General features: G+C 40.6%; 1 protein-coding gene across 3 annotated transcripts in view; it reads left to right on the top strand.

The window, feature by feature from the left end:
* LOC128448667 (adhesion G-protein coupled receptor D2) overlaps positions 1-15,705 on the top strand; it is an 85,971-nt gene extending 70,266 nt beyond the window's left edge. For all 3 annotated transcript variants that reach the window (XM_053431425.1, XM_053431424.1, XM_053431423.1), the window contains one exon: positions 15,040-15,705. In XM_053431425.1, the coding sequence (XP_053287400.1) occupies positions 15,040-15,180 (141 nt within the window). In that variant the 3' untranslated portion in view covers positions 15,181-15,705. The remainder of the gene's footprint in view (positions 1-15,039) is intronic.
* Positions 15,706-16,407: the final 702 nt, after the last annotated feature.

Here is a 16,407-nt window from a genome sequence, read left to right as displayed (position 1 = left end):
TCGTGCAAAGTTTATGTAATTAAACTTTTCACCAGCTACAAAGCTTGATTTGTCAAAACAGGGAGGTATTGTCTTCCTATCAGAATAAAAGCATAATACTGTTTGGCAACATGAGTGGTTTTTTGGTGAATTAGATTTTCCATATGTCCTTAGCTCAAGTTCTTTTCTGTACACCCTAGGATTTATCAGAAATGTTCAGTGATAAACTTTTCAAACCTTTAAATGACTTATTGATTTGTTTAAATTTGTTCAAAAAACAGAAAAAACAATAATGCCGAGCTGGACTCACCCTAGTCGACCTTCCCAGCCTGTTGAGTGTTTCACTGTTGGACAAGTGAGCCACAGCTCCCTCTCAATACCGCTCACACGCGATTGGGAGTCCCATGACAGGCCAGCTGGAACCTCCAGTCCACCCCCCCCCCTCCACCCACCCACCCACTACCACACACACACACACACACACACACGCTCAGAGAGACATATACAGATACAAATCCGCCATGGGTCCACCTCTGGCCAGCTAGACTGTCAGTCGTTCAACAGGAGGGTTTTGAATGTGGGACTTAGTGCGTGTGTGTTGGGGTATGTGTGTTGGGGTGTTGTCGGGGCTTCCTGTTTTGGCCTGTGTGTGCTTCAGACCTTCAAACTGCTGGTGTCACAAGAGATGTGAAATATAGTTCAACTGACATGTGCTTTTTGCAGCTGATATTGGAAACTCACTGCAGACTAATGAATTTTCTTCTGAATAGTTTATCAGCTCTTACAAAGAGGAAGAGGCGAGTTTTACTATAAATTATTTACAAGCTGTTGATCAAAATTCCCCTTAACACACTGGCTTGACTGGACAAACTATAAAACCACATTTCTCCACCTGTGGTCAACAAGGAATTTCCAACATATCACAGGTAAAAAATCAAGTAACCATTTCTTATTTGTAACAAATGCTAAATGCAGGTCAGGTATATAGTATTAGCAAAAATATATGTGTATCAATGCACTTATATTCTTCCCTGTAAAAAACAGGCTCTTCAGGTCTGTTTGCACCACAGAGATTTGGTCTGTTTAGAGTAAATGAGACCAAAGAGCGTTTACCTCTTAGTGGCAAAGGCTTGAATCGGGTTAATCAAAATCAGTCATATTTGAAGAAGCGTAATCTATAGCTCTAGACACTCCTGTATCGTCACACGCTAATGCACTTTAACATATGCACAACGTAAATGTCTGACACACACACACGCTCGGGCCTCTTCATTAGAAGTGGATATGTCTTCGGGGGGGAGCAGCAGTCATGTTCCATTAATCCAACGCAACCAGTGGTGATTGATCAATTAGCCCTGCTTAAAGCTGGGGCTCAGGCTAATCAATAGCACTGATCACTAGCCAAAGGTTTTTCATTAAGACCTGCTGCTCTGCATGAGTAGACCCATTAGCATAGAGCAAATGGGCTGTGAGGAATGCAAATACTGGAGTGAAAACACACACACAGTAGGTTTCCCCTCCATTTCGTCTTTTCATGGGTGATTAAAATTGTTTATTTTAAAGTTATAGTTTGTGTCGTTTAAAACGCACATCTCTGTTACCTTTTAAATAATCTGAAATGTATCTTTTACTAGATTATGGAAAATGTAATGAAATAAATTAACATGAGATCTGTACAAATTAGAATTTGACTGGGTGATATTTTCGTGTGATCAAATTAAAAAATGTCTGATGTGACAACACCACAAACTGAATGCTTAAAATATTATGAGTAGGTATTATAAGAACTGATTTCAAATTGCTAAAGTCTTTAATGAACTAAAATAAATGGATGTGTTGATTGTTTTAACTGAATTCTTTCAAAATTGTGTCTGTGTATTAATCAGACACGTGTCAGTAATATTTCAGTATTGTGTATTGTCTGTTGCAAAGTATTTACTTTTATTAAAGTATGGGTGACTTCATTATCTCAGTGTTTCTCAGAGACTCTCTGAGAGACCATCAACATATTGCCTGTTCAGTGTTGGATGCTATGAATATAACAGTGTCCGCTAAAATGTTTTATATGACAATCATTAGTCATATAGTCTCCAAATAGTTTTTATGATGCCTCAGTGAGCGTTTCTAGCACCATTTCCCATTCGGCCCACTCACTGTTGAAAATCCTTTTTGTTGGTTACCTGAAAAACAGCGGATGTCGCTGCGCCACAGTGATATTTCTGATCCACGACCCCGCTGAACCCACGGGATCATCTATAGCCCTAAACACAAAAACTCCAATGACAAACTCACCTTTCTCACCCTTTGCGAACCCTCAGTGGGGCCGAGAGCCATTGTTTCACTTAAACAATCCTCATTGAATTAAAATCTGGCCGCACGCTTTGTTCAGTGAGGCTGATGCATACTGCTGTCATGGGTCCTATCGTTAATGTGCCATCACTGCACCTCACATCCTCAGCAGACACAGGCAGCAATGAGTTTATTTCCTCCATCTGTAGGTATATGTGTGCGCACATCTGGGTTTGTGTGTGTGTGTGCGTGTGTGTGTGTGTGTGTGCGTTTGCGTGTGTGAAACGCTAATAGTGTGCAGTGTTTGTTACTGTTGATGGGGTGAATGAGTAAGAGAGGAGGTTGGGGGGGTAGGTCATTCTGTGTGTGCGTTTGTTTTTGTGTGATAGTGTTAAATCATTCAACAGAGAGAAGAGCAGATGCAGATTGTGTAATCTGGTGCTTTGGTCACTGGTAGATTCACATAAATCTGTCTCATGTAACAAAAAAGGTCTGAAGGTGATTTAATGTCAGACTGTAAGAAAACACCAGAGGCGCTGGCTAAGAAGACACTCGTTAAATAATTTATTCTTTGTTCATTAGTCGAAAATATCATCTAACTTTAGTTGTTAGCAACAGGAAATGTGTTAGAGTTAGACTCTGACTTAATTAACTGTTAAGTATGTTTTGGGTGACAGGTTGGCCTGAGTCTTTATGTCTTTATCAAAAGGCTTCACAAAGCATCATATCTGTTAATTTGCTAAAATGAAGCACTTGACAACACTAAATTAAATACTTCCTTTGTTCAAGTTGTTTTGTCTAGAACTCTTAACCTCAATCTGCAGGCTGTGTTCGTTTTGCATTGTATGACAGTTTTATTCTTATAGTAATACATAATAAATAAAACTAAAGGTTGTGTGCATATTAATGTTAGGACAAGGTTCAGGTTTAGATGTTTAAGCCCAGTGATGGGGTGTGGGATGCCTTCAATAGGAGATGCTCGTGCGTGTATGTTTGTGTGTCTCCATGTATTTTAGCGGAAAGGAAGGGAGTTGGTTGCAGAGATACTGAGGCAGACAGGAAGAGATCATCCTGGTGTTACCATGGCTGAGGTTGAGCCCTCTGGCTCCACAGGCCCATTCATAGTACACACGCAGGTTATCCCTCAAGCACACACACACACACACACACATAGATGCGTGAGGACACTAGTACACACAACATTAAAAACATGAATGTGTTCTTCCTCATGTCCCCTCACCGCCAACCTTTTACCTTCATAGCATTGGTTGTGTATCATTTTCTCCTTTTACCATTCCATTCATGTGTCACTGTATGTTCAAAACCTCAGTAAATCATTCCAATGTGTCCACCCAGCCCAGCTATACACACACACATGCACACACACACACTAAAACCATTTGCACTGATGTTCAAAGAGTTCGATGAGTTTTTCGCTGGGATGGCATGGCAGCGGAATGATATTTCCGTGAGCTGTGGGTGGGTTGGATGGATGGATGGATGGACGGATGACACCGTATCCACCCACCTTGGGGAGAGGAAGTCCCTATCAGAACACAACAGGAAAGAGACAGAGCAAAAACAAGCGCATGTCTTTTTGGACATTAAATCACTTCCTGTAGAGCTGTGGGCTGCCTCCCCCACCATCCTCAGCTTCCACCTCCCAGCTTAGCTGAACCATCCTTTTGACAAGACAGCGAAATTGATCAAATCTGTGAACTCCAATGTGTGTGAGCACATCTCCTGTGAGAGGTAAAGTGACAGGAACACATCTCCTGTGTGTTGTTGTACCGATGAGGGAATACCTAACGAAGAGAAGGAGTTTGAAACCCTGTTTAGTACAACTTTATTTTGTATCTTTAATAATACGAAACCCCTTTGCTTCTAAACCAGCCTATAGCCTGCATATATATAATGCTGTGCAGCCTGCCAATCTGATTTATCACTGTGACTTGCAGATGTGATGAGTATCATAGGATGCCATATAAATCCGTGCACCCTGACAGATCACAAGCCCTGAGTGGTGCGACTGCTCTGATCTTCATCCAAGAACAAAAACAAAGAGACAAAAAGGTTTATCTGTGGTTGTGGCTGCAGGAAAAGGCCATTTTATTGATGACAGGAAAAGACAATGACACCAGTTTCATTCAAAACACAAACGCAATCCTCAGTGGGCCTGGTTTTTCTTTTTTTTCCAGGTTGTGTGTGATCTTAAAATGGAGACATCAGACATCGTATACAAAGCACATATGAGAGTAAGTCTCATACATGTATCAAAAGTGCCGCCCTCGCACAATGCTCTCCACATCCAGGGCACAGCTGTAAAAAAATATGACTTCCTTCCTTGTAGGCAATTTCCTGTTTATGTCTGAATGCAGGTCAGGAGGGGGGGATAGTGGTCTCTACCTCATCCACCGTCATCCTTCCCCAGGTTTGACCTCTGTCCGGATGATGCAGGCTCCTATGGATTATGTCGCTAAGCTATCTTTCCCTCCAAAATTAAATATACCCACAAAATGAAATCTGTTACTCTTAATTATGAACAAAAGAATGGCACTCAGTGGAGTATACCTCCGCCAAGGCCCAATAGTCCTCTTATGATACCTCAAGTAAAAACACTAGATACTTATTTTTATGTGGATTCACACCTCATGCCACATACTCATTATTTTACTGAACATATACTATCTCTCAAATTCCTGGAACTGCGGTCAGCTGTGGATCTGCACCAACCTTTAAGGGGTTCTTCCCTGACCTACTCCACATCTTTTCACTAATTTTCATTTTAGTCCATCCAGTAGTTTTTGTGTAATCTTGTTTCCAAACAAATAAACAACACACAAATGGACAGTGGTGAAAACACAACCTCTTTGGTAAAATACCTCATCTATAAAACACATAAAAACTAGTATAGCCGCAAAGCAAACACACTCGTGATCTTATTTGCTTTTTTGTTCTCCCCCCCACACACACACACACTCTCCCCCAAAACGTCTCAATTGCTCACACATGGATCTTCTTGAGACCCCCAGTTTGTTTCATTTTCTGCTGATTTGCCTAAAACAGGCAGCGACTGCTGCTGTGAATGTTTAATTTAAGAGCTCATGTTCCCCTCTTTGTGCAGAGGTTGGAAGCGTGGACAGGCTTGACAAGGTAAGGGGAGGGGGGGTCCAATGGTGATGTTGGGGCAAAAGGGGGGGATGGCTTGTGGAGACCCGAGGTCTCTGGGCGCAGTCATTAAGATGGCTACTCGGTTTAGAGATGAGAAAGCATGCCCTGCACTCTGGGCTCATTGAAGATGCTCCCCTGCCTACGTGGAACATCCATTATTTATGATTTTTCACAAATTCCAACTGACATTTTCATCAGTTGTGGATGTCTGTCTCTGATTTGGTTACGCTGGGTGTGGCTGTCCTCCCCGCCAAGAGGAAAATATTGGTTGAATACAACTATTAGCTATTACAAAGCAAGGATTTTGCAGTTGTGTGCAGGTTTGTTATTACTTTTACATCTGTGCTTATTTAGTTTTTGACACAAAAATAGGGTATCTATCACCCCTGCTTTAAAAAAACCACTGGATTCAGTTAGTTCTTTTAATGTAGAACTGTAAAAACATGGTGTCAAACTCACAGCTTTTAGTTTTTTAGTTTTCAGAACATTTTTCAGTGACTGCACAGTTTAGTGTAGCCACTTTCAGACGCCAATGACCAGCCAAGTTCTGTCGGGAAGTGTTGTCACTCTGCTGCCTACGACCCCAAACTCATTCGTCCATGGATGAGCCAGTATCGATCGGACCACTGCCCTGTGCTTTGGTATTCAGCCCCGGGCCTCATGCAGCCTCACCTCACCCTACATCACTCACCTTACATTAGACTCTGAGCTTGATATACATCGATCTGTTAGGCTCTGGTACGGTCTTAGAGAGAAAACTTGTCAAATGCCAGTTAACATGAGATCCAACCGAAGACACCGCACACTTGCTGTCAGTCTTGTCTTGTTGGAGCTGGCAGTGGATTCAACAATGCTCATAAAACTGATATACATGTTTGTTTTAAGGTTTTTTTGAGCAGTTGGAAACTTCAAAACCACAAACATGATTTTAGACTTTTAGAGTATGAATTAATTTGAAGGAAATTAAATTAAATTGAATTAAATCAAAGAAAAGAAAAAAATTATTAAAACTCCCTTAAGAAAGCAAAGCTGATAACAGAGAAAACCACTAAATTCAGGGTGCTGGACAACCAACCAATTTCGGTTGTTGAAAATGTTAAGTGTTGTTTTATCGCCATTTGGAGCCTTGCCACCAGCAATTTATTAATGACACAGAAAATCAAATACATCTAACTCTGCAAAATCATCACAAAATGAGTGAGAGCCTTGTAATTCATTGTGAATAATAGACTTGTATCACTTCTTGCAAATGATGCTCTCGCTATCAGCAGAAAAACTGTGGGTCACCTCAAGCACCTGCCACATGCGTATTCACACTTAAAGGACATTCAAGTGGAGTTAAATACGCCGCTCAAGCAACAGCAACAAGTTGTACGAACAAGGTTGACCAGTTCACTTTACACCATCGAGAGTCAAGGCTGTGAACAGACCTATCAGAGATTTGGATTCTGAGCCATTATACCCAGTTGACTTGGTTGCAATGCTACTGGATCCAAGCTGCAGTATAAAGACAGTTATGTGGGGTCTGAGTAACTTTGATGCGTTTGTGTGTGTGTGTGGAGTTTTACTTTTACACATTTAATGATCGTCCAGCTCATTTCAACAATCAGCTTACAGAATAGGTCAATGGCTCGTTTTCAAGAGTATTACTTTTTTTTTATTTTTATCGTTCTAGGTACATCTCCTCGGAACATACAAAGGATCCATTAGTGGAAGAAATATTGAACTTGGAAGAAGCGCTTCATCACATTTATACGTAAACATTCAGGAACATTGAATATGTGCAAAGTAAAACATCTGTGCACATACACACAATATTTCTTTCTTTCTTTTATATGCTCCAATATGTATTCACACATTAAACAGCATTAAAACTTTATTACACGTTCACACTGTTCAGTAAAACGTTTTTGTTTTATAATTTCCCACATTAACATGTACACAAAGGTGATAAAATTCATTTCACAAGCGTAAAGCATTAATGACCCTTATTTGACTCAAAACAGAACCTTGATTAGATTCAGAATGTTTTCTCGTTCTTTTGTCACCACTTCTGATCTTGTAGGAAAATAGTCGTAGTCATTTTCTTCCCTCATTTTTACCTTGAAAGAAGAGACTTGCTGAGTAGCTGCAATTACAGGATTGTCTATCACACACAACGATTGTCTAACCCAGTAGATTTCCAGTAGAACCTAATTTCTTCCCCATTCATCCTATGGCAAATTTTGATGGCAATGTGTTGTTCATCCTGCGCTCATCTTTAAACAAGTACTGAAGCAGTGAGACTAAAACCCTATGTTGTCCCTTGGGTTTGTTGGAGTATGAGTATTGTGTCTTAAGTTATTTGTTGTAACGGATCAGGCTAAAATAGGGGAGAGCATCTCTTGTGTAGATTTGGTGTGTGGGAAGTATCAGATGACACCTAAAGTTGCAACGGGATGACCTTTAAGTAATTCTGCAGCTTAGTCGGATAGGCAACAATGACCTGGTTGGGAATCTAAAATGGCAGAACACGCCTTTTCGGTCTCACGGTGCGGTTGGCAGCTGCTTTAGCAGCCGGGACCAGGCTGGTTCTTATCGTGATATCTAACAGAGGGTTGGCCCACACAAACGCTGTCCCCTACTAGAGAGCACGGAATCCCAATAACCAAATGTTTACCTGATTAAACGTTTAGGTGATTGGCAAAACTATTGATTTAGTAGATTTAATCCCGGGCTTGTCAGGTCCTGTTGATCAGAACGTCCACGTGAGGAGAGGCAACCTTTCCTATTACACCTACAAAGAGTTGATGTTCCCCCTAAGATCTTCACTGGGGCCTCTATATCCTCCTTTTTCATCTACGTTAAACGCTATGATGTTCATTTATAGGAACCTCTAGTGCAGTGTGAGTGCAGCCTCTGGCAAAGGACCCAGCCTCTTAGGAGTGTTTGGCAGCTTACAGAAACTGTTGCCGTCCCAGGAGAAGGACAGCAGACTAAATAACCCTGGAGAGTTTTGCATCAGAGTGACAGCGTCGGAGCAGCTGTTTGCATCTGAAGGCCTAGCAGCAATTGTCCGTGTCGCTCTGAAGCAGAGAGGGAAAGAAAGGAGGCGTAGAGGAGGAGGACGAGATGGAAAGAAAGTTTCTGCAAGATTCAGCCTTCATAGGGATTTTGATGATGATCTCACAAGGAGATATTTGTGCAGAGACGCTTTATATCTGTGGACGCACATGCAAACATTAACTCTTTAGTTTTGGTTGTAGGTGTGGGATGCAGTGTGTGACCCTCAAGGATGTAGAGTATTGGATTTATAATGTAAATGTAATGCTCTAATACTTCTGCTTAGGAGATGATGCTTTCTGACCTGCACATTGGTTTGTTTATTTGTTTTCACAAAAACTGCTGAACAGATCTCTACAAAACATGGGCCAACAAAGACATCCTTTTGTTTTCTTGTGGATTTAGTGTTAGTCCAGGAATTATTTTTAATTTTCTTTGTCGTTAGGAGAATTGGCTGTTTTAGAGATTTTTAACTTTTCCCAGGGAATAATTCATGGATCTTGATAGAAATCATATGAGCCTGAGAATTTGGATTTGCTGGTTAGTTCACCCAAAAATGAAATCACGGGATCACAGAGAATAGAGAAAGATTTAGTCCCCATTTATTTCAGTTGTATTGGATTTGGCTGAAACGCTGTTTGCCCCTGAAACTCCAATGGGTTTTGTTGACTCAATCACTCCACCCACCCCTCCATCAGCATAGTGGAGAGTGTATAATGAGTGAATTTTGATTTTTTTGGTGAACTATCCCTTGAAGCAGACTGTTGCCCTGGCAGAGGAACAGGAAATGGTAAATGGTCTGTATTATATAGCGTGTTTCTAGTCTTCATGACCAGTTAAAGTGCTTTAAAGTACAGTTTTGCCTTTCACCCGTTCACACTCACATTCATACGGTGCATTCATGTGTTCTTCTGAGTGCGCTTTAAAATCCGCAGTGTAAACAAACACTGATCCGTTGCTGACAGTTTGGGAGTGAAGACAGTTCAATGATAACGCTCACATTAAGACATTTAAGATACTGTACGTCACCTCACTAGGCAGCTGGTGGAACTCGCACAGGGCCTTGATGGAGAGCGTTCAGTCTTAAGTAAGAGCAGCAGCCAAATGATTTGCTCCCCGTGTTTGATGCTGGTCATTCAGCTCAGTAATGTAAAAGCCACAAGAGCTATTGTTGAGATAGTATTTACCTGTGTGGTTCCTGGAATTGATTTCCATAGATACATGTGGATATGAATAGCTACAGATAGATCCTGTGTGTCTGGTTGTGTGTGTGTGTGTGTATGTCTGTGTGTGTGTCTGTCTCTATGTGTGCGTGATTGGTGATGATCCCGTTCTTTGTAGGTTCCCGAGCTCTCGACAGTAGGTCACAGCTCAAGGCTGCCAGTGGTCCTGTCAGATTAAAAACATTCTGGTTTTATGTGATGGGATCTGAGGCCGCCGCCCTGCCTCATTTCATGGTGCTGGCTATACATTTTACTGTTTGCCTGTCAACCCGAGTACGAATGAACACACACAGACCTCACACCCTTTCACTTCTTCTCATCCGTTCTGTAGTAAAACTAGAATTTTTTTGTGTTGAGTTTATTGAAAAACTGTGTGTGTGTGTTTATGTGTTCACACTATATTACAGTGTTGGTAAATCTGACATCTGGGGGAAATATTGTCGATAAAGTTATTCAATGATTTTAATCTTAGTAGTTATTTGTAATTATATCACTAGAATTAAGACAAGATTAAGTTTAGTGTTGTGGTCGGGAATATGTCATTTGGCTTCAGTAATTCAATTGCACAATGTTTTTTTGTGTCGCTTGTCTGTTTGTTGTTGTGTTGAGAACAATTTCTTCTTTGTCATGCAGTGATTGTGATATACAGTATGTTCAGACCCCCCCCCCCCCCCCCCGAGATGCTTCATCCTATGAAATACATTGGGTTTTATTAACCTCCAACAAGGATGTTATGTTTTCATGTCCCCTTCCTCTCTCTCTGTCATTAGGATTACTCAAAATCCACTGAACAGATTTCCATGAAACTTTGCAGACAGGTGCAGCCACAATTTATTTTTTTCACTTTTATTAACATGGCAAGACTCTGGTTATCCTTGGCAGAGGTATGTGCTGTCCGAGCGTCCTTCTAGCTCCTGTAACGACACACAACGGTCTCTTAGAAATGAACAGCAGCAGACTGAGTAGTCCAATTAGTTGGAGGTTCTGCTTGTTCAGATGTTAAACTCCAACAGTAAGCAACTGTCCTGTGGACTGGTAAATGAATAAGTAACTTCACAGAAGATTTTAGTGACATGTTCTCTCTTGAACGTTCACACTCCCAAAATCTCTCCTTAGCTTCTCAATCGCCTCATGTTGCTGCCAGTTCTGCTTCTCGCTTTAATTTAATTATTTGAAAGTTTTCAATTGTTGTGTCTTTTGTGTTAAGTGTGCCTTAAAGTCCAACCAAAAACCTAATCATTCTTATTGCTGTTTTTACATAGGTAGACGCTCTCTCTCCTCAGTATTCTGTGGCTGATGAACAGTGTCGTGACATTCGGGTTGTCATGTTATTACAGACGCTACAGACCTCTTTCTCTGTCGCACCCATAAAGCACTCTTTGTGACACCGTGGAAGCAAAGGTCAAGATTCCACGTGCACTCAAGCATTTACCCTCGCCACTTGGCTGAGGTCTGGCAAGATTCATTCTTTGTGTCTTGCTATCTCTCTATGTGCCAGTTTCATCTTTCTTACAATGGAGCCAGGCAAACACAGAAGAAAAGTGCATTCCTGAAAGTGTGTGTGTGTGTTTGTGTGTGTATTTTTAAAAGACATTGGTGCAACCGTTTTAACAGGGCGACTGTTTGAATTAGATGTTCTAACCCCCCGCTCGCTAAGTGGATTTCTGAAGTGGCTGTAGTTGGAGGCTTTCAATCGGATGCAACCTTGAGTCCTTTTTTATGTGAGCTCTGTAGGATTTAAGTGCCGGTATAACATGAGCACGACTGAATGCATGCTCCTCATTTTTTGAAATTGAAAAATCTCCGAAGGCTCTCCCCATTGTGCAGGCAATTAATGGAATGCTGGCAGCGAGGTTCAGGTGCTTAAAAGTTGTATTTTCTCTCCCTCTCTCGCTCTCGTTTAATGACTAATAAAGGATAATCATCGTGGAAAAAAAACATCATAATGCTGTAGGCTTCCTCTTTATGCACAATGATGTATAATGCATGTTTTGAAATGAAACAGCAGCGGCCTTCGAACTGTTCCGTCTCCAAACCTTTGCGTATTTGTTTTGCATGCATGCCACAGTGAGGCTTTTTGCATAACAATAGTGAGTGCTCCCATTAACAGTGCCATGCCTATTAATTTGATCTTTACATTTTTAAACTTTGTCCATCAGGCTGCCAAGCACCAGGTCCCCCAGTCGCTGTTTGGTGCAAGTGATTAGAAAGTTGGCTAATTGCCTCTCTGAAGAGTTGTGCTGTTTCTGTTTGAGCCTCCTTGTTCTTCCTGTGTGAGCCTCCACCAGCTGTATCACTGGAACAGATGAATAAACCGTTTTAATCTTCAATAAAAATACAAATTAGTGCTATAATTATTATTTATAATAATAATTATCTATAATGTTTTTTCTGTATCTTGACATCTGAGGTAAAACTTAAATATAAATAAAATGGCAATGAACATAAAATGAATTCCAGTTTGATCCGAAATATTATAATAGACTTAATTAGCTAGATTGCATTTAGAGTAATTGATGTTTTCAGATATTAAAATCGAGGTCACTGATTGGTGCGGTCGATTATCCATACTGCTTAATCCACCAAAGACATGTTTTGCCACCGTGCCGTGCTGGTGGGTGTTCGTTTTATTCCCACTGAGCTTTTTTCTCAGGCCTCCGGCGCCTCGGGGCCTGACTGAGGCTGGACTCGGTGGCAAACCGGCTGATTCCATCTTTCAGTTGCACCTTTTCCTGCAATCTTGGAACACTTCCAAAAGCTTTTCTCTTTTTTCTCCCCCTTCTCATGCCCTCAGTCTCTTCTTCTTTGACTGTGCTTTGACAATGCAGGGAAACGTACAAACACATCTCAGTAAACACGAGTGATGTGGTTCCAGAGTTTAAAAGCTTCAACAATGGCAGACACAACTCGGGGCTGTTTGTGGGACGGAAGGGAGAACTTGTTTAGAAACTGACAGCACTTTGTGTGTGTGTGTGTGTGTGTGTGTGTGTGCGTGCGTGTGTTTGTGTGTATGTGTGTGAGAGAGACGAGAGCGAACTATGTGTGTTTGTGTTGCTTTTGGCAAGTTATTCATTTCTCTTTTTTCTTCTTCCTCTCTGTGTGGTTATCTTTTGAGTTGGCCGGTTTGGAGTTGATGTCCACCTTCGGGGATGCGCATAGCATGCATTTATGAGTATTTTCACCTGAGGCTGCACTTGTTAGAGTCTGCAGATAAATGTATATACATTATTTATACAAATTCAGGGCGAGTGAAAGTAGGTTTAACACATTTACAGACAGGAGGCCAGGCACTGCAAGCCAAGCTGCAAGTGAGGATTGTGCGCTTGGGATCGAGCTGGCCGCTTGCCCGGCTGTGACCAGCATCCCTAATGCTGCACGAGAGCACTGCAACATTATCGGCACTCCGATGATCCTTAATATCGTGTCCCCCATGGAAATATGAAGGATACCTCGTCAAAAGCTTTGGTTTGTAGTTACAAGAGACACTTGAGAAAGACATTTAATAACAGTTTTCAGTAATTGTTATTTCAGTGTCAAAATTTTTTAGTACAGTGATTTTTTTCAGATGATCGGTGCAGAGACTCCATTCCAGCTGTTTTTAACAACTTCTTTATTTTAGAAGGCCTGTTTATTTGATCTTATATGTGTTGGATGTTAAATCAAACATGAGAAGAGATGAATGTTCCTGAAGGACAGACGCAGTACAGACAGGGGCTCCACACGTTCTGGAAAAGCTAGAAACTGTTTCCCAGGCACAGGAGACAGATAGAAAATTAGACTTGATGACAATACAGCTGAAGTTACGTTCAAACATAAATATCCGTCACCACTAACTGGTCTTAGAGGGATTTTTAATGCTGACCATCAGCACCTTTTTGCTTGTAAATATTGTCTGTTCAAATGCAGCGCTGCATTGTTAAGGCAACATGGACCCTTCGGATTATTATTATTATGAGAGTCTGTGGTGGTAATTTAATTCCAGTCTATTCTTGTCGGTAGGCAGAATTGTATTGTGTCATTGTTGTTCAGACAGCAATTGTTAATATGATTCATTAGAAAAAGGTATTCAGGTAATAAATGTATTATAATAATAATGATTCATTTTATTGACATTTCCCAAGCATAGAACACAAAGGGCTTTCCAAAGGAGCAAAATACATGAAACTAAATGGCATAATATATTAATTTAAATAAAACAGCGTGAAAACAAGGCTGAAAAACATGTTAAAGATCATGTTCAAATACTGAATTGTTTATAACACATGATGTCTAATTACAGGAGTGAGGGGCAGAATGTGAGGGTATGAGTGTGAAAGTGTAAAGATCAGATTTTCATATCTAGGTTGAACTGCACATCTTTTGAATCAGACTTCCACACAGAGGAATTATACCTTTTATTATAGTGTAGGATCGATTCCCGTGTGTTTCACCAGCTCAATCATCTGTGAAAATGTCCTGGAAAAGTCCTGGAAAAGGATCTTCATGAAAAAGAAGAAACCCTGAGAAGGGAAGGCTGGTCATGGATCAGCGGGTGTTACAAGGTTGACCACACCAAAAGAAAAATGCTGCAGTGATGTAGTTTGATGTCTGATCACCACAAAGCTTTTCCAGTTAAGGGAGTGTAGGTCTTCGGGTCAAAAAATCCCTCTGTAATAGCCAAAGTGTGTTTAATGTAATGGGAAAGAGCCTCACTTATAATTAATAAACTAATTTATAAACTCTATTTAAACTTAAGATTGTGCAGGTGAAGGCTGTGAGATGAATAAAATAGTTTATATATAAAGCAGTTTTCATTACAGGCTTAAAGACTTGAACTGAGTATGAATCGAGTGTTTAATTAAAGTTTGAAAAAACCTTTAATACAACTGTTGGAAATAGTTAATTCATCAATTATTTAAATAAAAGACTGAGACTGAAACCAAAAGATGAAAGATGCATGTATGAAAGTTAAAAGATGTAAAGGTGTGTTGGATGTAATATAAAATACAAAAAGACGACCTGTGTCCCACAGAAAAAACTGTGATTTGTGAATGAACAACCTTGTTAAATGTAACAAAAATAACGAGGGTATATTTAATCAAAGTGGGATTCAGCTAAGTCCAAACTTTTTAAAGAGGATGTTACATATTCATAATTAAACTCAGAGACAGTTTGTGCTTCAGTAAAACCTTTCCGATGAATAAATCCCTGTCCATGAAAAAGTCCCCCGTCCTCTTCTGGATCCACCTTTGTATTTCCATCGAACTCGTTTTTATTGCAGTGTGAATAAAAATGTATTTCCTCAAAGCGTCATGACACTTTTTTTAAACTTACCCCTCTCCTTTTGGTCTACCAGGATCCTCCTCCCTCAGGAACGGATGACTCCTTGCCAGCTGGTTGTAGCCTCCATGTTCCTATGGAGCTGGAGTTCACCACTTCCTGTTTCCCTCGCAGCCCTGCGCCTCAGAAGAGCCACGGCCTCGTCTACGTGGATTGAGCCGGTCGGTGTCACAGTGACTGTAGTTTCATAACATGATTTATTCTGTAATCAGAGCTGGTGAAATGTGTTTTCTTTTTTATTCTGATAAGCTTATTTCCCCTGAAGCACTTGTTTGTTTCTGTCACTTATTTGTTTTGTCCCTGTCCCTCAGGGTCCCTTGATACTTCCTGTTAGAAGTTTTGTGATCAAGTACTTGTTTAGTCTTTAACACTTATTTTAAGATGTGTAGGATAATAATGTATAGTTAAATTCCAAATCTTTAATGTGTTGGTTATTTTTTGCATTTGGTTTGGCATGTGAGCGACATGTGAGCATGTGAGCAGCACTTCCAGGGGTTGTCAAACATCTTATTGGTAAGAAACTTAATTGTAATTGCGACGTTCCTGGTTTGATTCCACATTTTCCTGTTTTTCTTATGTCAAAGTGTCAAATAAATTCCAAACTTGTTTAAAGTTTTTCTGAAGAAGCACAGATTTAATTGTTGTAAAGTTTTGGATGAGAATAAAATGTATCTACACAGATTTCCCTGACTTTTGTAATACCGTGTTTCTAGATCCTGCACGTCAACAGGAAATTAATCTCTCATTCCCAGACTGTGTGTTATTTTAATCAGATGTAGTTATTCATCATTTCCCACGGCAGCAAGAAGAGCAAAGAAGAGTCTGTGTTACTGTGGCTCTAGATCTTACCGTTGCCTTTTTCTGGATTTCAAACCATCTCTTCACTCCTTCCTCAAGCTTTGCTAAACCTCTTCCCCAACAAACTTCTCTTGCAGGACTCAAGCTGTTCAAAAACCAACATGCAGTCAAGTAAGGACTTGGTCATTGACCTCAGCCGTCACCGCTGCCTGCCCGTGGCGTTCACCTCTGTGTATCAGGAAGTCCGGGGCAGCTGCAGAGTCTAAACACACTTTTATAATGTGGGTGTTGGTGAGGATCATCAGAAAGTGAAGCTCAGGATCAGAATCAGCTCGCACACTTGAATCTTCTGAATCAGCAAAATCCAAAGGTAAACAAATAAACACCACAGGTTGTTGTGGGAGGGAAGTGTTGAGGGACAGAAAGGTTAATGACTGGGAAACTCCACATGAGGATAATTTATGCTTCTGTGTTTTAGGAGAATTAGAAAAAACAAGTTTCATGTAGCAGGAGCAGTCTTTGGTATAAGAGCAAATTGGACAGAACGATGATGCAGGTTGAGACTGGATAAGAAAAAGTGATGTGG

This window comes from Pleuronectes platessa, chromosome 9 (assembly GCF_947347685.1).
Source record: "Pleuronectes platessa chromosome 9, fPlePla1.1, whole genome shotgun sequence".
NCBI lineage: Eukaryota > Metazoa > Chordata > Actinopteri > Pleuronectiformes > Pleuronectidae > Pleuronectes > Pleuronectes platessa.
The sequence above is the reverse complement of the archived record's forward strand: the minus strand, read 5'-3'. Positions and strand labels throughout refer to the sequence as shown.